This window comes from Gracilinanus agilis, chromosome 2, assembly GCF_016433145.1.
Source record: "Gracilinanus agilis isolate LMUSP501 chromosome 2, AgileGrace, whole genome shotgun sequence".
Classification (NCBI taxonomy): Eukaryota; Metazoa; Chordata; class Mammalia; order Didelphimorphia; family Didelphidae; genus Gracilinanus; species Gracilinanus agilis.
The window spans coordinates 133,266,106-133,291,346 of NC_058131.1; the positions used below are offsets into that span (position 1 = coordinate 133,266,106).

The 25,241-nt window shown below is 34.9% G+C and overlaps 1 protein-coding gene across 1 annotated transcript in view; it reads left to right on the plus strand.

The window, feature by feature from the left end:
• SPTLC3 (serine palmitoyltransferase long chain base subunit 3) overlaps positions 1 to 25,241 on the plus strand; it is a 233,573-nt gene that overhangs the window by 160,081 nt on the left and 48,251 nt on the right. Inside the window, exons 7-8 of the mRNA XM_044660720.1 lie at positions 2,822 to 2,927; positions 11,231 to 11,450. Coding sequence (XP_044516655.1) covers positions 2,822 to 2,927; positions 11,231 to 11,450 — 326 coding nt within the window. The remainder of the gene's footprint in view (positions 1 to 2,821; positions 2,928 to 11,230; positions 11,451 to 25,241) is intronic.

A 25,241-nucleotide genomic window follows, 5' to 3' on the forward strand; every position in this document is an offset into this window, starting at 1 on the left:
AAAATGAAAAGACTTGGCTAAGATTGGATTGCATAAGGTGAGTTCAAATAAGGCTTCTAGGATGGCACCTAGGATGTAAGTCTGGGGTTAGGAGAAGAAGAAAGTGCCCTTGATAATAATAGGAAAGTTGCAAAGAGAGCTTTTGAAGTGAATTGTTTTTGACATTTAGCATTTGAGATACTAAGGGATATCCGTTTTGAAAAATCCAAAAGATTACTGGAAATTATGGCCTAAAGAACAGGAAAAATCTAGGGCTAGATATATAGAGCTAAAAATGAGTAGCATATATAATAATTATATCCATGAAACTGATGAAATCACCAAACAAGATAGTATAGAAAGAGAAGAGAAAAGGCCCCAGGCCATACCCTTAGAAAACAAACATAGTTAGTAAATAGGACCTGGGTTTATTGTTTTTGTTTCGTTATTGTTGTTTAGTCCTCTTAGTCATGTCTGACTCCATATGACCCCATCTGAGTTCTTCTTAGCAAAGTTACTGGACTAGTTTGCCATCCTCTTCTCCAGCTCTTTTTTAAGATCCAGAAAAGCACGTAGGAAAGAGAAATCAAACAGGGAGGAAGAGAAAGGATGAAAATATAGAAAGCAGAAAGGTAAAAAAGTTTAAAGGGCAAAATAGTGGAAGTGAAGCAGTAGATGTAGTGGAAGTAAAAGAAGTGGAGGAGTTTCTGAAGGAGTAGAACAAAGTGAATCTTGTCAGATAAAGTAAAAAGTTTTTGTTTGGGTTTTTGGTTTTGTTTTTTTTTTATGATGAAGGGCATTTTGTAGGCAGCAGGAAAGGAGTCAAATGAGAAGGCAAAAACAAACATAAGAGAATGGATATAGAATGGACATTATATTTGAGAAAATTAGAGGGGATGGAATCAAGATGGCAAATTAAAGGGTTTGTGTTAATAAGGCAAATGGTCATCTCTTCTTATGAGACAGGGATGAAAGAGGGGATAGAGGAGAGAGACATCTGAGTGATGTGAATAGAAAGAACAGGGAAGAAGAGGAACTTTAAGTGAATGACCTCATTTTTTTATGAAGTCTGAGAAAATGTACTTGGGGGTAGGAGTGCAATGGAAACATTGAGGAGAGATTAGAATGTTTGAGAAAGTCATTGTTCTGGACTGAGATAGCAATCTGACTAGAGAAGTGAAAAGAATTGTCTTGCTGTTGTGAGAGAGGGTCTAGTTGTAATAATGTAACATATATTTGTGGATCATATCTGCATGATTTTATGATGTTTTCCAGTTCAATTCAGTAGCTTATTAAAAGAACAAGAAAGAAAAGATGGTGAAAATAATCTAACGTTATTATTGACGGGGTGTGATTGATAATAAGACATGACAGAAAGAAATTAGAGTGTAGAAGACAGTACACAGATTTGAACTGATTCACCAGAGATTAAAGATAAGTAGGGAGGAAAGTAAAGCCAATGCAAGGAGTTATGGTCTAGCAAAGAACTTTGGGGTAGAGGAGTTAGAGTCATGGTGAAGATGAAAAGTAGAGTTTGAGGTTGTAAAATATTGGGAAAGATGGAGTGATAAAACACTGATAACATAAACATATGATAAACACAACATAAACAGAGTTCATGAATGTGGAAGTAGGAGATGACAATTGTGATTTCATCAATAGAAGGAATTCATTGAGGAAACTTCCTCTATAAACACAGACTGGCAACTGTTCTTTAATCTTAGAGAACTGCCTTGGGCAGAGGAGTGAAATGACATGCTTTGGGAAGAATTTGATCCCAAGACTTATTGCCTTTAGGTCAATCCTCTTTCCATCCTGCTGGATTGACTGGGTTACATCCTATGGATGCAAAACAAAAACATACCCTCTGCCCCCAAGGAACTAACATTCTAATAGGGAGATAAAATACATGGGGGGGGGGGGAGAAGTTTGAAGGGTGAGAGAACACTAAAAACTAAGGGACGTAAGAAAGGCTTCCAGTAAGAAACAGCACCTAAGTTTAACATCAAATGAAGCTCTGACACGTGACAGCTAGGTTGCACACTGGCTACATCATTTGACTTGGAGTCAGGAAGATCAGAGTTCCAAATTCTGCCTCAGAAACTATGTGACTGAAAAAATTATTTAATTTCTCTCAATTTCTGTTTCCTCAGATATAAAATGAAGGGAATAAAAGCATCTATAGAATAGGGCTATTGTGGGAATCAAATACATACAAAACACTTTGGAAACCTTAAAGCTCTATATAAATGCTAGCTATTATTATCATTAACAAAGATTTATAGGATGCAAAGGGGATAAGGAAATGTATTCCAGGCCTGAAAGTCAAATAATGCAAAGACATGGAAGTGGGAGATGGAATACATACAGCAGACTAGTTTGGACAGAACACAGTGTAAATAAAAGGGATGAGAGTTTATAAAGACCTTGATTAGGGCAGTGGTTTTATAAATTAAGAAAATGAAAAATATATCTAAGATATTGTGGAGTAGAGATAATAAGACTTGGCAACTGATTGCGTTGCCAAATGCTATAACACATGTAAATAACTTTATAAACTTGAAAATATTATATAATAGTAGCTATAATAGAACACTACTGTTACTTCCTTGTGCTGATTGTTTATTTAAAATGGGAGAAAATGTCTTTTTAATTCTAACATTGGTTTCAAAAAAGGTATATTTAGATATACCTTTTGAATAAATAATATATATTAAAATAATAAAATAATAAAAATAAATAATAAAGCTTAAAATAATAAAGAATACTTAGAAACTAAAATGAACAAAAACATCCATCTCACTCTCATAAGTCACTCTTTTTTTTTGCTTGTTATTTAAAGACATGCAAAGTCTAGAGAAGCTACTAAGAAAAGCTGTGATCTATGGCCAGCCTCGAAGTCGAAGAGCATGGAAAAAAATCCTCATTCTAGTAGAAGGCATCTATAGGTATGTGAATGATCAGGGTATTTTAATCTGTGATCTAAATAAATTTGGGGCAGCTAGGTGGAGCAGTGGATAGAGTGCCATGCCTGAAGTCAGGAAGACTTATCTTCTTGAGTTCAAATCTGGCCTTGCACTTACTAGCTACATGATCCTAGGTAAGTCACTTATCCCTATTTGCTCATTCCTCATCTGTAAAATGAACTCAAGAAGAAAATGAAAAACCACTTTGGTATCTCTGCCAAGAAAATTCCAAACAGGGTCAAAAGAGTCAAGAACAAAAAATAAATTTGACATGATGGGAGAAGCCACAAGTCTATACAAAGAATCTAGTTTACAACTACTCCAGTAAGCCATTAATTATTTACATGGTTACCTATGGAGTAACCTTCATTATCAGATGCCTGGAAACACAGAATTACACAAAATATCAAGGCTGGAAGGGATATTATATTAGATTTTTGTGATCACAGTGCTTATTTGCAATGTCTAGGAGAGTACCCAATCCAAACTGAACCCAATCCAAATTGACCTTAGAGACAATCTAACACAATCAATATCTAAACAAGAATCCCAGTAGACTTCCAAAAGATAATATCAAGCCTTCATTTTAAAGGCTCTAGCAAAGGGGAACCCATTCCCCACCAGAGATAGCCTATTGCATTTCTGGATAACTCTAATTGTTAAGAAGCTTGTCTGCTGCTCTGGATGTGGTACTGTATTATGGGAATTTTTTTAAACCTACTTTGTGGAGAAATATGCATAGAAGAGCTAAATTGATTAGTTTCTTTTTATAAACTTTGCTTACTATATATTGAAGACCTCAAGTCACAGGAATATTTTACCTTATAATGATTTGGGGTACAAATTCTCATGGAATTTCATTTCTAACCGTAGAGTATACTGAGGGGTGCCTTGGAGTATCCTCATGAATTATCTGATATAAACCATTCTTACTAAAAACTAGAGAAGGGCTATAAATAGCTAAAGGAGTCAACAATATGTAGACTATTACTATCACATTTTGATTTTAGTGCCATACGGATTACTAACTTCTTCATAGTTTGGCTCAGAAAGATTTTGCATCAAAAATTCGATCCTCTAAAGGAGGAGGAATATTCAACAAAGTACTTACCTTTGCTCTTTTACTCTATTAGCAGAGCTGTTAGCTCAGCAGAATCTTCCCCAAGTGAATTTTCAATGAATTCTAATCTCAAGTAATTAGAAAGGAGGTTCCTAGGGAATAATTATAGAAAAGTGAAAAAATTGAATGAAATGGTAATTCCTGCATCTAAACAATAAGAGTATTGCTGCAAATAAGGCAGGAAACGCAGACAGCATCTTTTTTCTCTTTAATCTAAACTCTTGCTTCCAGCAACATAATTTTAGCCAAAAGAATAATAACAAGCAGAAAATGAAAGAAATGTGTTTCTTGTCAACAAATACATTTTCACAAACTGAAATTTTTAAATTTGCTGCAAAAAAACAACTGAATACAACATTTATTATACTGGCTGCTGCTGGTCAGGGCTAAATAGTCAACATCCCCATATACACCCTCTCCATATCTAATCTAGGGGTCTGGTTGTTTCACAGACTACTACTACTACAGGGCTATAAACTTGGCATTTATAGATTACAGCCAGTCACTGACTTTCTGTAAGACCTATCAGAATATAAGCAGGGAAACAACCAGGAGGTATGTCTTATGTATAGAGACTGTGTGAGTATACTAGAATAATTAACTACTCATTGGCCCTGAACTTGCTACTTTAAAAAAATAATAATTCCAGTTTCACTTTATGCTGTCATAACTTCAAGCCTCATTCTTCCTCCTGTGTAATTTGTGCCAGCTGCAGTACACCATAAAACTGGGGCGAGAGAACAAACCAATTCTTATCTAAACACCTGTCATTCAGGATTGGAACAGCTTAAAAGCTGATCAGCTGAGCCAGAGCAGGCTGGACATCTCCTTTTAAGCAGAATAAACAGAACCAAACTGCAAATAAACACAACTTGGCACAACTAAAGGAAAGTTAAGTTTTAAACACTTTGATCATGGCTGAAATTAAGAGGACCACCAGCATTTTACTGTCAAATAATCTTGTCAGTTACCCAGCCTACAGAAACCACTGCAAAGGCTGGATTTTGTTCGTTTCCTAAGACTTATCTCTCTATTCTGCCATAATATCAGCAGTACAGGTTTAAAGGTTATGGACCTCTTCAACAAATGGGGAAATTATACCAGATTTCAAGTTTAAACACATCTAATATTTGTTACTTAATCTGTGGTTCATATATTCATTTTTCTTAGAACTCTTTTCAGAGAATTCTGGAATAGGGCTTTCAGGGACTCTTCAGTGGAGAATGATAATTTTTTCTTATTTTTCTTTTTTTTCAAAGCAGCATATGAAACTTTCCATGAAAAGAGTCTACAAATCAAAATGTCTTTTATGGTCATAACTTCTATGGACTTTGGTTTCTTCGTCTCTAAAATGAAAGGGCCAGACTAGGTTATCTATACTCCCAGCATAATCATTCTATAAGTCTATGATTTCATGTGGCTGTTTTCTAACATTTTATCATAACTCAACATTTGGTGAAATAATTTATTTTTCTTGGGATTAATGTGAGAATTTCCATTTTTAAATATCATGTTGGCATATAATTTGTGGGTATATATTCAGACAGTATCACTGAGCTGTTTTTATAGTTTCAATTTCATGATTTTTTTTCTGTGCCTTCCAAAATTGGCATTGATCTAAGATCCCCTACAAAAGTAGTTAACAGAAGAAAAAACAATCACAGAAAGATTATGGGATATTTACATGACAAATGTCATTATTAATGATTCTTGGACCCCCTTTAAATAACATTATTTTAGTGTCACTAACTAGTTATTGTAGTTAAAAGATGGGTCAAAGTGCAAGAAAAAAAGACATTAACTTACAAAAGGGAAGTGAACACAGGACCTTAATCCTTTAAATGCACGTTGCACCAGGAGTTGCAGCTGTGATATATGACATACATAATGTAGTCAGCTATAACACTCAAAAGAGAAATATGGTAGAAAAGTGGAGGGTCACAGCTTTTGCAAAATACTAGCAGAAAAAACGTGGTCTACTTGAATTTATGACATTTATCAAGAGATACTGAGGAGAGAACTCATAGTAATTTTGTAAATATATAAACTGAACAGAGATCCAGAAGAGTCTAAGAGAATGCATTATCACTCTTCTACTCAAAGTTGGAAAAGAGTTCTTGTATCCCAAACCTCAGTGTTCTTTTCTTCTGCTTGTATGCTAACTTCTAACGGCAGGAAACGAAGAAAATTTCTAATATGTGCATATTGGAGGGAGCTTTATGATACAAACTGAGACATTTGTGGACATCTAAGAAGGGAAACGGTAGTTCCTAGGAGCCAGTAAGGGTTCACTAAGAAACAGTCACAAAAAAATTAGGAGAGATACTAAACTTACCTCATTTCCTTTTATGATTAGTTATTAGACTTGCAGATTAAGGATATTTCCTAGACATGATACATATGTATGGATTTCTGCAAAGTACATGATAAAGTCATGATATCTTTTTGAGAAGATAAAGGAGATGTAGGTTGAATACATTTTAGTGAAATCCTAGGTGCTTCATGACTATAGAGCCTTCATTAATATAGTTATATCATAAAGTAAGGACATTTCTAGTGGTATGCTGTAGAATTCAGTTTTTGGTTCTGTTCTGTACTTTTTTTTAATCAATGGATTATTATTCTATAGGTTAGGGATAGAGACTATGGTTTCATTAGTATCAAGTACTCCTAGATGAAGAAATGCCTTCTAATAATGCACACCAGAACCTTCTCTGAACTTACAGTCTTGCGGTGTTGCCAGGAGCTTTGAGAGATTAAGTGATTTGCCCAGTGTCACATAGCCATTATTTATAAGAATTAGGATTTGAACTCTTTCTCTACTGGGTTCTCAGGGCCAACTCTCTATATAAAATGACAGCCTATCTCTCATAAACACATGATGACAGGCAGAATCATTAAATCTATAGTTGAAACAAAGCTACAAGATAAAATTATTACACTGGAAAACAAAATCAAGATTCAAAAAAGCCTACATTGGTCTGAATAATAAATTCATGGATCATAGAGTTAGAGTTAGAAGAGAACTTAGAAGCTATCTAGTCCAAACCTCTCATTAACAAAAGAGGAAAATCATGCCTAAAAAGGTTAAGTGAAATGCCCAAGTATATAATAAATGGTAGAGGTAGAATTTGAATCTGTCTTATGGCTGCAAAGTCAATACTTTCTTTTCTCCCACAATACATTTAAAGGGATAAATGTGAAGTTCTCACTTAAGCTAAAAATGATTAACTTACAAGCCCAGGATGGGAGAGACTTACCTTAATAGTAGTTAATGTAAAAAAAAAACACACTTGAGGTTTTTAGTTAACTAAAAGTTCAATATGAGTCATCAGTGCTGCTAAAACAAAGAAAAAAGTTAATTCAATCACTTGCATCAGTAATAGACTTAAAATGTACAATGGAGATGATAGTCTCATCATCCCCTTGATATATCACATCATGTTTGGTTGTATCCCCATTCAGAGATATATCCTAATCAATGCAAAGTAGATATGCTATGTTATTCTTGACTTGACTTATGTGAGGCAACGAGGATACAAAAACAAAAATACCCCAAATTATCCTTGCTCTCAATGAGCTCACATGTTATTGGGATGCAACTAATTTCTTTCCTTATGCTCTCCAAACTTGATCTTCTTTCTCTAAGTATCTGCTTCCATTAGTGGTTCCCCTATTTTCCCAGGCACCTAGATACAAAACCAATAGCACCAACTTAGATTTCCCTTTTCTTTATACCTCACATCCTTTTAGATAGTTGCTAATCTCTGTCAACATCACCACAGCACTCCTTGCATCTATCCCTTCCTGTCCATTTTTAAACTAACATCACCCTCCTTCACCTTTTATCTGATCTAGTATAATAACCTCTGAGCTTATGTCTCTGCCTCCAATGTCTCCCCAGTTCCCATATGTTCTTACAGCTAGGTAGCACAGTGGATAGAATTTCATGCCTCAACTTGGAAGGATCTGGGTTCAAATCTGGCCTCAGCTACTTCCTAGCCATATGACCCTGGGCAAGTCATTTAACCCCAATTGCCTACCTAATCCTTGCCACTCTTCTGTCTTATAGTAAGACATAAGGTAATAGTTCTAAAAAATGATAATAATCTTAATGCACAGGTTTGGCCATATCACTTCCTTCCTCAAAAACATTCACCATACTTCCCAGATAAAAAATAAATTTGGCGCCCTAGCATTTAAGGTTTTTATTATCTATTCTTTGATCTCGTCCTGCACTCTCCCATTTCTGTGTACTTGCAAAGACCATTATCCATATTCACAGTGTTTTCCTACCTAAACTTTACTTTTTAAAATCCTCTCCTTTAAGGTCTGCCTCAGCTTGCACTTCTTCCATAAAGTCTTCCTTGATCTCCTCAGCATTTTTTCTGGACCTCTTTTACCTTTATCACATTCTACTTATTTGAATATCTATCGAGGTTTGTCCCATTAGATTAAAAGCTCCTTAAGAGTGAAGATTCTGCCATTTCTTTTTTAAGAGGTCCTAGTATATAGTGCCTGGCTTATACTGAGTGTTTAATATATGTTTTTTAGTTTTCTAAATTGTTGAATGATAAAATGAATAACGTATTTCACATTAGTGCATAACTCAACTCAATTAAATGTCTATTAAGCACCTACTCTGTACAAAGCAATAGAGGTGATACAAAGTGTACATTAAAAAAACATTATCTGTACTCTTATGGAGCTTACAGTTTAATGAGGAATATGATCAATAACTGATAACCATACTGTACAATAAAACATGTTGTGTACAAGTTATAATAGGATGAGCTAAAATGTTTCAAGTCAGGACCTAATGCTAAGAAGGACCTGGTAGACACTAAAAATTAGAATGGAAATATGTTGAAAACCAGAGGAAGAGAAGGCAGATCAGGGTATTAGCACTGGTCATGCAAACAGAGGTCAAGTTCCTGAAAGGCCAACTAAGAAAGAAAGAAATTCCAGGAGAGTTGATAGATGTATTCATATAAATAACCTGGGAGAAGGTTCACTTGTATCAAAGGGTATATGTGATGGCATTTGATTTGTTTAATTAATACACAATTAATACCACATTAATACGATCTGAATTTTTTCAAAAAAAGGAGATTCCTAATAAAGTACATCTGTCAACCTGAAATGAACTGAGATTTTTATTGTTTCTATAATCACTTTGAGATACCCAGATTGCTTTTGGCTTATTTCCAGTTATGGAACTTGTATACTAGTTATACAAATCAGTAAAAAAGGGAATTTTCTAAATTATCTGCAACTTCAGATAACAAAGTTATAGCTGAAGCTTTCAACCCACTGATACTCAAGAAATGATATGATAATCAGTCACCTAATCCTAAATGATATAGTCCTTCCCAAAACAATTAAATATTATATCAGAGTTTTATTTACTACAAAAATACCTGAGAGTTCCCATCCCAAAAATAGTAGTTGAGATTTTCTGAGCTTCACATGGCAAGCCCTGTGTCATTCCATTTGCAATAAGTAAAAAATATAAAAGAAAAAGGGAAAAAAAAGAACAGTTACTTGATTTTAAAGTAGTAGTCATTATTTCCTTTCTTATCTCAAGATATGATTTGAGCCCAGAAGGAAGATTTTTCCACCATGTACACTGGCACGTGATAGCATTTGTTCATTACTATTTAGTAACTTACCTCATATGTAAGGAGCAGGGAGAAAGGAGATTTCAAAAAGAAACCTGTACACTTAGCTAATACATTATCTAATAGAAAATACATAAGTATATATATATATGTATATATATACATATATATACTCATACATACATGCATTTACTACTTTGCAAAATCAAGTATAATTTAAGGTCCTAAAAATTGCTTTAAATTAGCTGGTAAAACTATTTGTATTCACAAGTACATTTGAACAGTATTTCTTCCAAAAATGTAGAGAAGGAGAGACTTCTTTTTAAGAGGGGAAACATTCTAATAAATAATAAATACTAAGAACTGTTTCTAAATATAGTTCTGCTTCAAATTTTAAAGTACTGAAGCTAAATGAAAAAAGTTTTAACTAGCCTTAATTTGACCCAAATCATATTCTGAACACACACACACACACACACACACACACACACATACACACACACACAAAGTATCTTGAAAGGATGTTTTTGTTTGTTTAAGTTGATTCCTTACCAAGCATCCATTAAGGTAGGGATACATGTATATTCAGGTTTCCTATTTTGATGCCTACACTGACCTGTCATTTAAGTGTTTATAGAAGCATTAAATTTAGCACTACTTATAGTTAAATTCAGTAGAGGGAAAGAACACATTTAAATTGTCACTTTGACTAAACTGGCTTAACTATTTTTTAAAATTGAGACAATCAGTTCAATCAAAATTCTGTATGAATACATTGTAATCAAGATGGCCTAAAGACATTAAAAGCTTAGAATTCCAAGTAGTTAGCTACTATGTAAATGTGACGTTGTTATTTTTAAATAAGATTTATATCCTGCCTACTTACAAAGGGTCCTGAAAGAGCTTATTAGTTAAAATACAAAAAAAATAAGAAAATAAAAGCAAGGATAAAAAAATCTCTATAGAAAACTACTAGATATATGAAATAAACCGATTACTACAATGAAGCATGAAATCTGGGTCTCTAAATATGGTAATGGTGTTATGTTTTAACTCTTCATAGCCTCAAATATAGTTCTTTTATAGTTTGTCACTTTAACCTTTACTTTTTTCCACCTCAAAAGGAGTCAAAAGGAGTCCATATTTATGGACCTTTAATCAGGCATTTGGATCATCACATGATTGAACCAATTCCATCATAAAAAGAAAGTTTTTAATATCTTAACAATTAAATTTAATAAACTACACAGTGATATTCTTTCCTCGTTCTGAACTCAAACTCACTATGCCAAATCAACACATCAGCTGCTTTCATTTCTTCAGGAAATGTGGCCACAGCCTTCATTTTCAAAACACTTAGACTCTTGCCCAATTTCAAAAATTTTAACATCCTTTTAAAATGTTTCTTAGGGGAGATAAAGGACAAGCATTTATCTTTAACAGAGGGTAGAAATTAATTGTCATGTCCATAATCAAAAAGGAAAAAGAAAGAAAAGTTTTTCAAAGGATAAATTACAATATTAGCATTTTTCTTTATAACCCAGCATGGAAGGTTCCATTGTGCGCCTGCCTGAGATTGTTGCCTTAAAGAAGAAATACAAAGCTTACCTCTACATGGATGAAGCTCATAGTATTGGAAGTATAGGTCCAACAGGCCGGGGGGTCGTGGATTACTTTGGAATGGATCCTTGTGATGTTGATGTGTTAATGGGAACATTCGCCAAAAGCTTTGGAGCATCTGGAGGATACATAGCTGGAAAAAAGGTAAAACACAAAGCCTTGTATTTGGGTGAAACAGGTACAGTCTGAAAAGAATCTCTTACATTAAGCTTAATTCTGTCAATGTGGATTTAATAGGGCAATATTTACTAGGCACAAGTTATAATACAAATCAACCTGCCACATATAATATGGAGAATTCACTGATTAGATTCATATTTAAATGTGTTTTTATTCAATCATTCAGTCATGTCCAACTCTTTGTGGCCCCATGTCCTATAGCCCTTCTATCTCTCCTGAAGCTTGTCCAAGTTAATGATCATTTCTTCCATGACAGTATTTATCTATCTCATTGCCTGCCTTCCCCCTCTCCTTTTGCCTTCAATCTTTCCCAACATCAGGCTATTTTCCAATAAGTCCTGTCTCCTCATCTTGTGGCCAAAGTATTTAAGCTTCAGCTTCAGTGTTTGTCCTTCCAATGAAATGTCTAAATTACTTTCTTTAAGGATTGGATTTGATCTCCTTACTGTCCGAGGGACTCCCCAAAGTCTTTTGCAGCACCACAATTTGAAATACTACAGCACTCAGCTTTCCTTATACCGCAACTCTCATTTCCATACATTGCTACTGAAAAAACCATAGCTTTAACTACATGGACCTTTGTAGGCAAGGTGATATCTCTGCTTAATATGCTGTCCAGATAGGCCATAGCTTTCTGTCCATGGTGAGAGCATCTTTTAATTTTAATGCAGCAATCTCTGTCTGCAGTAATCTTTAAGCCCAAGAATGTAAAATTTAGACTGCTTCCATTTCTTCTCCCTCTATTTGCCAGAAAGTGATCAACTAGTTGCTATGATCTTAGTTTTGGGTTGTTTTTTTTATTTTAATGTTAAGCTTCAAGCTAGCTTTTACATTTTCCTCTTTCACTATCAAGAGGCTTCTTCTTAACTTTCTGCCATCAGAATTATACCATATATATATATATATATATATATATATATATATGTATAAATATGATATATACATGCATATAGAGAGAGAGAGAGTTGATATTTCTCCTGGCAACTTTAATTCTGTCTTTTGATTCATCCAGCCTAGCATTATTTTTTTGCTCTGCATACAAGTTAAATCAATAAGGTGATAATATGTTGTCTTGTTGTACTCCTTTGTCAATATTAAATCAATTGTTTCATGTCTGGTTCAAACTATTATTTCTTGACCCATACAGAGGTTCCTCAAGAGATAAGTAAGATGAATTCATACTCCTATCTCTTTGAGGACTTCCCACATTTTGTTGGAATCCACACTGTCAAAGTCTTTAGTATGGTCAAGGAAGCCAATGTTTTTCTAGTGCTTTCTCCATAATCCAGGGAATGTTGGCAATTTGGTTTCTAGTTCCTCTGCCTCTTGGAAGACCAGCTGGCACTTCTAGTAATCCTCAGTTCACATATTGCTGAAGTCTAGTTTGCAGAATTTTAAGCATAACTTTTCTGGCATGTGAAATGAGCACAACTACTCAGTGATTTGAATACTTTTTTAATGTTGGTCCTTCTTTAGAACTGGGATGTAAATTGATTCTTTCTAAATCAGTGACTACTACTGAGTTTTTCATTTTATGGCATATTGAGTACAGCACTTTAACAGCATCATCTTTTAGATCTTTTAAATAGCTCACAAAATTCTGCCACCTCCACTGGTCTTATAAACAATGGCTCCTAAAGTCCACTTGACTTCATTCTCCAGGGTGTATACAGCTCTAGATCAGTAAACATACCATTAAAGTTTTCAGTGATATTAAGCTCTTTCTTATTCAGTTCTATATATTCCTGCCACCACTTCTACTTTTGTTAAGTTCCTACTCTTTTTGTCTTTTATTATGCCCATTTTTGCATGAAACACTTCCTTGAGATCTCTAATTTTCAATTAATAAATCAATAGATATTTTTTTCAGTGCACTATATGCCAGGCATTGTGCTAGGTGCTAGAAATAAAAATACAATGAAATAAATAATCTTTGTTCAAAAGAAGCCTACTCTCTAGAATCCTATTACTTTAATGTTAAAATTCTCCACTGTGCATCTATTCATACGTAAAGGGCAAGTAATGGTATTTAACAGGATGAAGTAAGAGAAAAGTAAAAGAAAAAGTAAGAGAATTAGAGGGCAGTGCTTATAAGATTGAGGACATGAGTTCAGTCTGATTTTATCCCAAAACCTGATGAGCTACAATATCACTATTGAGCTACACCAACAATGACAGTGGATACTACATGACAAGATTATAGTTATCAGTGTTGATAAATGTTTTCCCAGTACTGGAAAAACAATTGAAATCATCTGTGCTGCTTATTGTTAATAGCATCATGTTTTCCTGTGAAGGACAAAACACAAACACATGCAGACATACACACATACACATTTGAAGAGTTGGAAATACTTGCCCATTCATATTCACAAGTAGTCTGGATATGAATGTGTCCTGTTCTTCAACAATCTCATTATAGTTGAGCTGCTCCCGCATCTAAAAAAGAACACAAATCTGAAGGCAGAACTATGTAGATGGAATCACTTATTTGTTCAAGATTTATAATTCTCTCCCTCTTTTATCCAAGTTACAGTACAGGTTATAGCCCCTATAACCCTAATTAGACAACTCAAAGAGTATATAGACAAAAATAAGTTATACTTGAAAAAAAACCTATAAATTTCATTTTAGCAACTAATATTCCCAGGACACTCACAATTGCACAAAATTTTAGATTTCTGAAATGACCTTAGCCCTATAAAAAACGGTATTTTTTATTTTGATAGTAAGTCAATGCTAATAATTCATGGCATAGCTAAAGGCTGAAAAATCAACTCTGTAAGCATTTGCAAAGGAATAAACATATTCTTTCTTTGAATAGTAAAATATTAAAGTTATATAGCCTCTGAATTTAGATGTACCTCATCTAGGACATATTACTTTGGGGATTTATATGGTTATATGAAGATTTTAGGAAGAGCCAAGACCCACAGAGTTCTCTTTTTCTTTTTTTATCTTTTTTTAAATTTTTGATTTTTTTCTGGATTACATGTTGATACAATTTTTAATAATCACTTTCTTACATTTTGTCATCCATGTTCTTTCCTTCCCTTCCATTACTCTCTCCTCCCCAAGATGGCAAGCAATATGGTATAGATTGTATATGTGTTATCATATAGTACTTATTTCCATGTTCATCATTTTGTAAAAGAATACACATTTTACTTGCCCTAGAGAAAAATTCATTAATAAAATAAATCGAAGAATAGTATGCCTCAGTCTTCTTTCAGACTCCATCAGTTCCTTATATTTTTTGTAATGAGTCCTTTAGAGATGTCCTGGATCCCTGTGTTGCCAATAATAATAATTAAGTCATTCACAATTGATAATCATATATTATTGCAGTTACTGTATATATTGCTCTCCTAGTTCTGGTCAATCCACAAGTTCTTAACTGTACATTATTTTATTTCTTGTAATTGAGTAAACTAAAACAAAAGATCTTGAAAATTATGAAATATTACCAATATTCATAGATGTATAGATGTCCCATTTTTTATCTTTGATTTCCTTCCCTTGACATTTTCTTTTTTTTAAACCCTTACCTTCTGTCTTGGAATCAACACTGTATATCAGTTCCAAGGCAGAAGAGCAGTAAGGATTAGGCAATGGGGGTTAAGTGACTTGCCCAGGGTCACACAGCTGGGAAGTATCTAAAGCCAGATTTGAACCTAGGATCTCCCATCTCTAGGCCTGGCTCTCAATCCACTGAGCAACCCCTCTGCCCCCTTGACATTTTCTTTATGCAGAAATTTTGTCAGTTTTTGATTATAAGAATTAGTAACAAGCAAGTTATAGTTCTGCTCCTCTCTCTATCCCAGTCTCTCTCATCTCTAATCTATCATCTACATAGCTGCCAAATCAAGTTCAATAGAAATATGGTACTTCATGTTATCAAAATGAAATATATCGTTTCTTAAAGGGCTAAGACCATTTCAAAAATCCAAATTTTTGACCTTTAGTGAATCTCCTGGAAATATTAGTTGCTAAAATAAAATTCATAATTTTTCCAAATATAAGCTTATTTTTTTTCTTTATACTCTTGAGTTGTCTAATTAGGGCTATAGGAACTATAAACACAAATCTTAGCATGCTCCTTCCCTTCTTGAAAAGTTTCAGGTATTCACTATTAGATCTAGGATAAAAGCCTCCTCCTCAATTGCACTACCTTTCAAGGCAACCTATTTCCTTTTTTGGATAGCTCCAATTGCTAAAAAGGTTTTCCTGACATCAAGCCTAAATTTGCTTCTTTCCAAATTCCATCCATATAAAACAAGTCAAATCCCTTTTTTCACTAGGCAATCCTTCAGATTCTTAATCATGACAATCATTTCCTGCCTTGAGTATTCTCTTTTCAAGTTAACCTTGCCTAGTCCTTTAAACCTATCCTCATAGGTTGGACTCAAGGTCCTTCACTATATTATTTGCCCTCCTCTGGAATTCTCCAGTTTATCAAAATCTTCCCTAGAGGGGTGTCCAGAAATGAAAATGATCTTTTGGGGTCTTTTTATCCAGTTTTTTACTTCCTAGTTCGGGGTCATGAAAATTTAGTGAGCAAGTTATGTATTTCTTTATCTAAGTCACCGAAAAAAAAATATTAAATAGTTCAAGGACAAAGATTCCTAAGGCACTCCAGTGGAAATTCCTTTCCAAGCTGGCATTAAATTACTCTTTGGGTTCATTCATTTAATCAGTTCTGAATCCATGTAATTTTGTCATCTAATCATAGAATCAGAAATTTAGAGTCAGAAGAGATCTTAGAGAGCTTCAAGTCCAAGGAAAAAACTGAGACACACACACACACACACACACAAAGGTTAAGTGAAATTTCTGACATCACATAGATCTGGGCAAAATTAATCCATATCTCTCTTTTTCATAAGAAAAATATAAAATGCTTCATAAAATACTCTGTTAAAACCTAAGTGAACTGTATCTGCAGTATACTTCTGATTGTGAGTAACCCCATCAAAAAAAGGAATGAAAGACAGATTTTTTCCCTAAATTATTACTGTTTCTATAATGATCCATTCTATAATTTTCCCAGGGATTGAAGTCCAACTCACTGTTCTCCTCGCTGATCTCTACCTCTTAGAATGTTTGGCTTCCTTTAAGACTAAATTCAAATGAAATTTTATTCAATAAGTTTTCACAATCCCCCTAACTCCTAGTATCTCTCCCTCTAAAGTTACTTTGTACCTTCAGTGTGCCTATATCTGTATATGTTCTCTTCCTCTATTATAATGGCAGTTCCTTGAGGGGAAGAGACTGTGTTTTGGTTTGCTGGGGCGGGAGGGGTTATTTGTTGTTATATACTTGGAGTTTTGTACTGTGCATGGGTATATAAGTGCTTAATAATGATTAATTAAATGATTGTCCTATAATTGGCAGACTTTGTTCACTTATCTTTTTTTAAAATTTCCTCCCATATCACACTTAACATCATCAGTATTCACATTCACTAGTTCTTTAAGTTCTCAAGTATATAATTAATCTATATTAGCCCTGAATTTATCTAAGACAACTTAGATGCTCTCTTACTATTAACTTATCTTAGATATTATCTCTTTTGGGACATTTTCTTCAGAGGTCACTTTCTTCCTAAAGATAATGGAATTTCTTCTTGGCTGAAAAAATGAAGAGATTTTTGCCTTCTCTTCTCATCAGTTATCATCACATCTACCCCCAAAAAAAGAGTCCTATCCTTTCTTCAGTCCTCATCTTTCTCTTAATAACCACTTTGTTATACTAAGCCAGACTCAATCTGTTCTAAGCTTTAGCATTCTTGCTACTGTTTTTATAGAACCATGTCATGTTGTTATAGTTATTCTGTTCCTTGCCTTAATTCAAATAAATATGTATGTAAACTTGAAAATTTAAATTTGTTGAGGAATTCCAAGTGCATTCACATAGATATCTTCAAACAACTTCCATTTTTCCTCTTCTTCAGAATTGTTTCCATGTGTGTCTTCAGAATTTCATTCTTGTAGATTTTCACACTCCTCTGTCAATGTTCGTTGTAGAATTTCAGTCCATGGCATTTTCCCTACATTGGCATCTCAGAACACTTGGAAAATAAGTTTTGTCCAATCTAGGGAACAGTCTGAATATGTTTGGTTTTCTTCTTCTCTATCATAAACTTTAAGGAAGAAGTGACCACCGTCCAATTTTCCCATCATTTCCACCTTCAAACACCAAGCACCTCATTGATGATAAGAATCAGATTTTGGTCATTCTACCTTTCAAAGGCTGAAATTATCATTAAGACAAGTCATCAATAATGATACATGTAAAACCCAGTGGAATTGCTCATTGACTCTGGGAGGGGGGAGAGAGGAGGGGAGAGAAAGAACATGAATCATGTAACCATGGGAAAATATTCTAAATTAATTAATCTAATTAATTAACTTTTAAAAGGCAAGTCAATATAGTATTAGTTGCTTTTCTTTGGCAAAGAGAGAGTTCTAGCATGTTGGATCAGCTAAAATTATGCATTATGCCAAAACTGTGACATTTTCAGAAGCCCTGATAGTTTTCTTCTTTCAGGTAGTCTAAGGTATGCTTTCTATCACCAGGGTGATTCTTTTTTTTTTTTATCTTCACTCAAATAAATGTTCTCAAGTAGGTTTTTGTTGTTTGATGCCTCGATTTCCTCACCAGAATGAATTCTTAATCTACAATGCTAAACTACACCCAGTTAGGGTATCTGGAATGGGTAAATAGCCAGCAAAAGAGTCTGAGGAATAGTCAAAAGGGTAAAAAGGAAAATGAGGAGAAAGAGAGGGTCAAGGAAATACAAAGAGATTATTCAGAAGAAAAAGGTAGTCAATTATATCAAATGCTGCTAGTTGGTTGAAATCAAGAAGGATAATGCCTGAGAAAGAACCATTATATTTGGTAATTAAGAGATCAGTGATTCTGCCTGCTGAGACCAAATAGATTAAAACTGGTTCCTACACCATCTTAACAAACCTTCAAAGAACTGAATACAGTTAACATATGACTTCTTGAGTCTTCTCTACTTGTTCTTCAAATTTTCCTCAATAACAAATGTTCCCCATCTCAATTCTGTCTCTAATCTTCACAAATGTCAACTACTCCATGTCAACCTCATAATTTCCTTCCATATGTTTATTCACTTCAATTCTTCCTTTCTTCTTTTGCTTCTCCCACAGCCCCTAAGCCAGTCACAGAAAAAAGAAAGACTTTGTATTTATCTATGTAAATGTTTTCACCTCTTCCTCCCCATCACAGGAGAATATAAGCTTCCTGAGAACAAGAATGCTTTTTATTTTGTTTTTGCATCTCCAGTGCCTGGCCCTGTGCTTGCTACATAATAGGTGTTTAATAATTTTTTAACATAATTGAATATCACAAATTAATAGTACCACATAATATATATTTGTTTTCTAGCAGTCTTTTATTTGAATAACATGAATAACAATGTATATACTTAATAATTTACAAAGTACCCCTGCATATTCATCACCTGTAATAAGTAGCATATTATGCATAAGCTATAATGTAAATTATCTTCCCATTTTTAATGCAAAGAATCCAATAACTTTGCTCTTTATCTCATAGAGTCTGATACGGTTCAATGAAACTTACTATGTGTAGATATAATAGTCAGCCTTCAGAGAAAACTAAATTCCTGTTGTGAGTTTCATATTCTGGGCTCCAGCTTCCTATATGTACAAAGAGAAGGTAGACCTAGATTGCATCAAAGTTCCCTCCCAGCTCTAACTCATGAGTAAGAATGCTGTTGCTTCTCATTCTCTATGTTGCACTGCAGTTTTTTTATCCTACCACTAGATGGTAGAAAGAAATAGAAAATGAAATACAGGACACCACAGCTGATGTCCTATGATTTCAGAGGGAAAATAGACTTCAAAAATCATCTGGACTAGCAAGAAACATTGCCCTACACTCCAGGAAGCAGAATCCAAAAACCAGAGGATGGGGATTAGGGGATTAAAAGTTACATAGCAAGATGAAGTATTGGACTTTGAATCAGAAGAGACTTGAGTTTTAATCCCTTCTCTGACACTTACTCGTTACACAATGATAGGCAAGTCGCATGTAATAGCTACTTCACATAGTTATTATGAGGAACAAATAAAATAATATAAATAAAGGACTTTTTAAGCCTTAAAGCATCATATATGAATGTTGTTGTTGATCCAGAAATTGACTACATGACCTCTAGCCTACCAGCTCTTTTTGACTTGGTCCCTATTAAGACCTCTAGAGAGTTTCCTTCACATATCAAATTCATGATTTACTGGATGTTGTGTCTGTTCTTCATAATCTACAGCCTCAATTTCTAATGTAGTCTTTAAATGAGACTAGCCAGTGCATGAAAGTTTCCATTTAAAACAGTCACATTTTGAGTTTGAAGAAGCATTGGCACTTTGTTTATTTTGTATTCTTTTTAGGTTTTCACTGTACAGATTTTCCTCTGAATGTTAATTGAGTTAAGAGTTTCTATTTTGAGTTTGAATTTTTTTGTTATTTTTTACTAAAAAGATGACACATTGTGCAATTTGAAAGTAATTTCTTACTTCTCTATTCAGTTTTCTTCAAGGAATAGAATACCTCATTGTAAATTTCAGAGGTTAAAATATATGAAAAAAGAAATTTTTTTAAATTTCTTTTACTGGGGATACCTCACCAAAAAAGTCAAATTCTCTGTTAACAGATTTCAAAACAGGTCACTTTTTTGAGATGCAGCAATTCAGAACATTTATTTTCTTTAATCTGAGAAAATTCAAATAGATGCATAATTGGTTGTCAGCTAACTTCAGGATTTCTGCCTATTAATCAGATCCAAAAGTTTAGCAAAATAAAACCTCATCTCAACTATGACTATAAATGGTGGTATTAACACTAGGATATATGTATAAGACTTCTATGGTATTGTATTATGTAATGGAAGCAACTCTGAATTCATAAAGGCTAATACCAACTCTTTTGGTGTTCACCGGCCATCCAGTTCTCACCTGTGGTTCAAAGAAGCTATAGCATGCACAGTAGACACACTTTGACAAACTATCTCAGCAGATGGACTAAACCAAGGCAAAGGTAACCAAAAGGCCTTAAACCAGTCAGTGAATAGGATGTCTACCCAACGAAGACTTCACCAGGCAGAAAGGGTGGAGAAGAACAATCTGTTCCAAGAACCACAAAGGCAGCCAAAGTAGATACTTTGGAGCATTCAGAGCTTGGTTAGACATTGAAGAAGGCAGATTATTCACTGAATCTCTAAGCCATCACCAGTAGTCTTGTCTTTTGTCTTGCCACTAGACTTGGATGACTCTAGAAGAGCAAGAAAAGCTGATAAATCAAAAGATATCACCAGTGATGTCATTTAGGTCCTCTTCAAGTACAAAGGATAATAACCAACCACCAATTAATTCGATCCTACCAAGCTGAAATGCTTTCAAGTATGCTACTGCTAGAGAGCCAACCAAAATGAAGTTCTGAGAAGCATTGTCACTACATGAGTGATAAAATTTTTTGGCTATAGCAACTCACAAAAACCATCTACTATAGATAAAAGAGTTGTGATATCTATCTACAATGACAGTAACTATGCCAACAAAACCACAAATCCTTCAAATACTGAAGGCATATAGCCGTAGTCATGGTATTATAAACTTGTTATAGCTTTATATTAGCAACTAAATAAAATCCTTGATGTTAGGCATCAAGCTATGACATCTCATACTGATGCATAATAGGGAAGATGATTTAATCATCTGAGATGACCAGGAAAATCAAATTACAAATAGTTTAGTGACCAACAGTGAAGGAGGTCCAAAAAAACAAACTGATCTAATTAGGGTCTATTCCAGTGATGGCAAACCTTTTAGAGACAGAGTGCCCATCCTACTCCCCAGACTCAGTGCCATGCCTGCCTGCCCTCTCCCAAAGAACATGTGCCATGCCCCACCCCCAACCTAGTGCTGGCTGTGTCCCACCCCTCCCTCTTACCTTACACAGAGGAGGGAGAAATTATTCTCACTGACCACTGGCAGAGGGGTAGTTGAAGTAAGGAATATCCTCAGTGAGTGTAGAAAGGGGGAGAGGACACTCAGCTCCCCTCCAGCTCTGCTACCTGTGAGCCACCCACCTTACCTCCTATGCATTCCCATTGGGCTGTTGGGCAGAGGGGCAGGTGAAGTGAAAAAATATTGTCAGGTGCAATGGAGAGGGGAAAAGGAGCAGTTCCCCCTGAATCCCTCTGCCTTTCTTGTAACAAACTCTAAGGGTAGGGGGAGGCAGACAACTACCCACAGAGAGTGCTCTACATGCCATCTTTGGCACCTGTGCCATAGGTTCACCATCACTGGTCTATTCCATGATCACCTTTAGACAATGCCAAATTAAAAAGCATTATCAAATGTTTCCCTTCTCTAAGGACCTCTTCCCTTTTGCAGGTAGGTGTGTAGTATTTCTTTATTCTCTGACTACTAAGATAATATCATAATCTCATTATTAGCATCCTCCAGAAATCTCTTATCTGGAAAATTCTACTTGAGGAAGAAATAAACATTTAAAAACAAAGAAATAAAAGGTGAGTGATGGTTTGGGCACCTGTCCCAAAATATTATTATTTCCCTGACAAAATGTAAAATGTTCATTTGCCATCACATTCTGCCATCACAGATGAACTAAAAATATGCCTTGTTCTCTTCTCACTCCCTACAAGTTACTAAAATTCTACAAAGCCAAGGTTTTCTTCTTGCTCGTTTTCATGTTATATATAATCATCGTCTGGCTATTAGGCAGCTTTAATTTGAAATCTTCTCTTTGGGGGATTTTTGAGAAAAAAAAACTTCAAAGAATTCCTTCTCTCTACCTATTATGATGTTCTTATAAATGGTTTGTTTAGAGAAAGGGCTCAGCTGATGAGGATTGTTTGTTTCTTTCCATTTGTCTAGTTGCTGAGGAGATTCTATAAACTTTGCTGAACCCAGAAGGACCCAGATTTTGTTAGGTGTATGAAAGGGATTTGTTTAATAGTCTGAGTGGTTTTGCATGCACCAAAGTCCTGATTATTTCAACCTGCAAATGAAAACCAATAGCAAATAGATTTTTTTTTAATCCTGGTAGCCATCATGATTCAAATCTGCAAGGCTAGAATTCATAAGGGGAGAGTAGTGAGAAACAGGAGAGGCTGTCATTAAACTACACTATGCCCCTCTACTAAAGGTTCATTCAAGCAGGTTTGGCATAGGCCTTTCAGCATGGTGAGATTTTGCATTCATCCACAGCAAGACTGGTTAAATCTGACTCCCTGCTCAGCTCAGCTCTGGCCCAAGTTCTTTGATATGGCTGTGTTTAACAACCCTTTGAAGTAAATGGGGGTCATGAAATGAGCACTAAAATGTTTATTCAAACAGTCCTCTTGTCTAAATTCCTTTAGCAAGGCTACCCCTGTCCTTGAACTGTGGACCTAAGGGTAGGGAAAAAAATCAGGATTTCGAACCTACAATTGTGCACTATAACCTCCGCATAACTAGATCTATAGCCCACTCTGAAATAAGACACAACACAGATCCAAATTGCAAAAGGTCAAAGTCGACTATTAATTAATTTTTTATGGGGCCTGAATGAAAAGGAGAAAAGAGAAATCAATAATCAAGACTTCCATCCTTCCTTGATGCTCCCCAGGGCTCAGTCTACAGTAGTGTGAATCCACAAATACAATTCCTGAAAAACTAACCTAGGCCACAAAAGAAATAAACTTACAGGCAAGTTAAAATTTAACATTTAAATTTTTTAACCTTTTTTGAAGAACATTTGCTGCCATCAGAGAAGCAATGATTCCACAAAATCTCTAGCTATGGAAAGGGTTAGGAAAATTAGCAGGTGGGAAGAGTGTTAGAACATTTTTATGAACCTAAAGAGGTCCTTCCAACATCTCAAAGACATTGGCTTTCATTCCTTGCCCAGAATTCACTCTACATATGACCTAGTGAATTTGGTTTACTTTCCAGCACAATCAGGGGCTCTCTGCCACCCATACCACTGCCCATCAATTGCAATTCTAATCAATTGATCAAAAAGTATTTAGGAAATATTTATGTGCTCTCATTATGCTATATATAGTACTATCACACTCATCTCCTCTCAACCTCAAAGCAATCTTTTCCCAAAACAAAACTAGAAGGAACTTGGAAACTCCAATTCACATTTTCTATATGATCTTAGGGACTGTTCTGCTAGTTTTTCTAATATGTGGAGGGTTATGAAGGGAAAGAGATGTCACCTTTCACTGTATCTCACCCTGTCTCAGATCTATGCTTGCCTTATCAAATGTCAGATCACTAGATTCTCTCATTTTCCTGTATATACAACCCCTAAAAATACTCACACCATAGATTTATTCTGAAATTACACAACCATTATCTTACCTATTGAACACAGTATCTCTAAAAGTTAAATTGTATACTATAGATTTAGATGTTACAGGAATTAAAAGAGAGAGATCAATAAGGACTGATAGTCCAGGAAGGCATCATAGAAAAAAGAGACTTGATCTGACTGTCAGGTTTATCATTTACCCTTAAGCCAGTTTTCTTTCTCAACTTTCATGTCTATCTTTTTTTTTAAACCCTTGTACTTTGGTGTATTGTCTCATAAGTGGAAGAGTGGTAAGGGTGGGCAATGGGGGTCAAGTGACTTGCCGAGGGTCACACAGCTGGGAAGTGGCTGAGGCCGGGTTTGAACCTAGGACCTCCTGTCTCTAGGCCTGACTCTCACTCCACTGAGCTACCCAGCTGCCCCCACTTTCATGTCTATCTTAATGGCACTACTATTCTCTCAGTTATTCAGTCTTGAAGTCTGAGTCATTTTTGCTCTCTGGACTTCATCCCTTACCAAGTTTAAGTCTTTAATTCATCTCTTCCTCCCATTTCCATTGCCAGTATCTTATTATCAATCCTCTCATCCTCTCCAGGTCTACTGCAACAACTATAATCTTTAAATACTATCTCCCTCCAAACTCCTCCTCCAACAACTTTCCTGCATAATATTGACAGCTAATCTTCCCCAAAGATTCCAATTTTATCTTGTCATTCTTCCTCAGGGGTTCCCCTTGACCTACAAGATAAAGTCCAAACTTCTCAGTCAAGAATTCAAAGCTTGTACAATCTTGTCCTATTTCTATCGAGCCAATCTCATCTCCCACTATTCATCAATACAAAGTCTGCCACAGCCAGATGTTTATTATAACTCTGGTATAAATCAAATTCATTCCCTAGTATTTATACCTTTACTTGAGCTGTTCTCTTGGAATGTCCTTCTCTCTTCTCTACCTTCCCAAATGCTACCTATCCTACAAGACTTAGCTCACACCTCAAATTCTCCATGAGGTTATCTCTAATTTGTATTAGTTTCCGGTTCTTTAAACTATTATTCCACTTATAGACTCTTGCTCATTCAGGAATGCTACTTTATAATGTTTTTCTAACATTATGTAAATATAATGTTTCTGTATTGTACATTTCATCTGGAAAAGTCTTCTTCTTTTTAATTAGACTCTAAAATCCTACAAAGCAGAATCTAGATCTTATTCTTCTCTATTCAATTTTGCCATGAATATATCAATAAATATTTGAATAAATAAACTAGGTTCAATGGAGAGGAGAAAAACTGAAAGAACAATGAATCAGCAAGTATTTATGAAGAATCTACTATGTCACAAGTAAAGTGCTCAGCCATTCATGTCAGGTATCAGGAAAA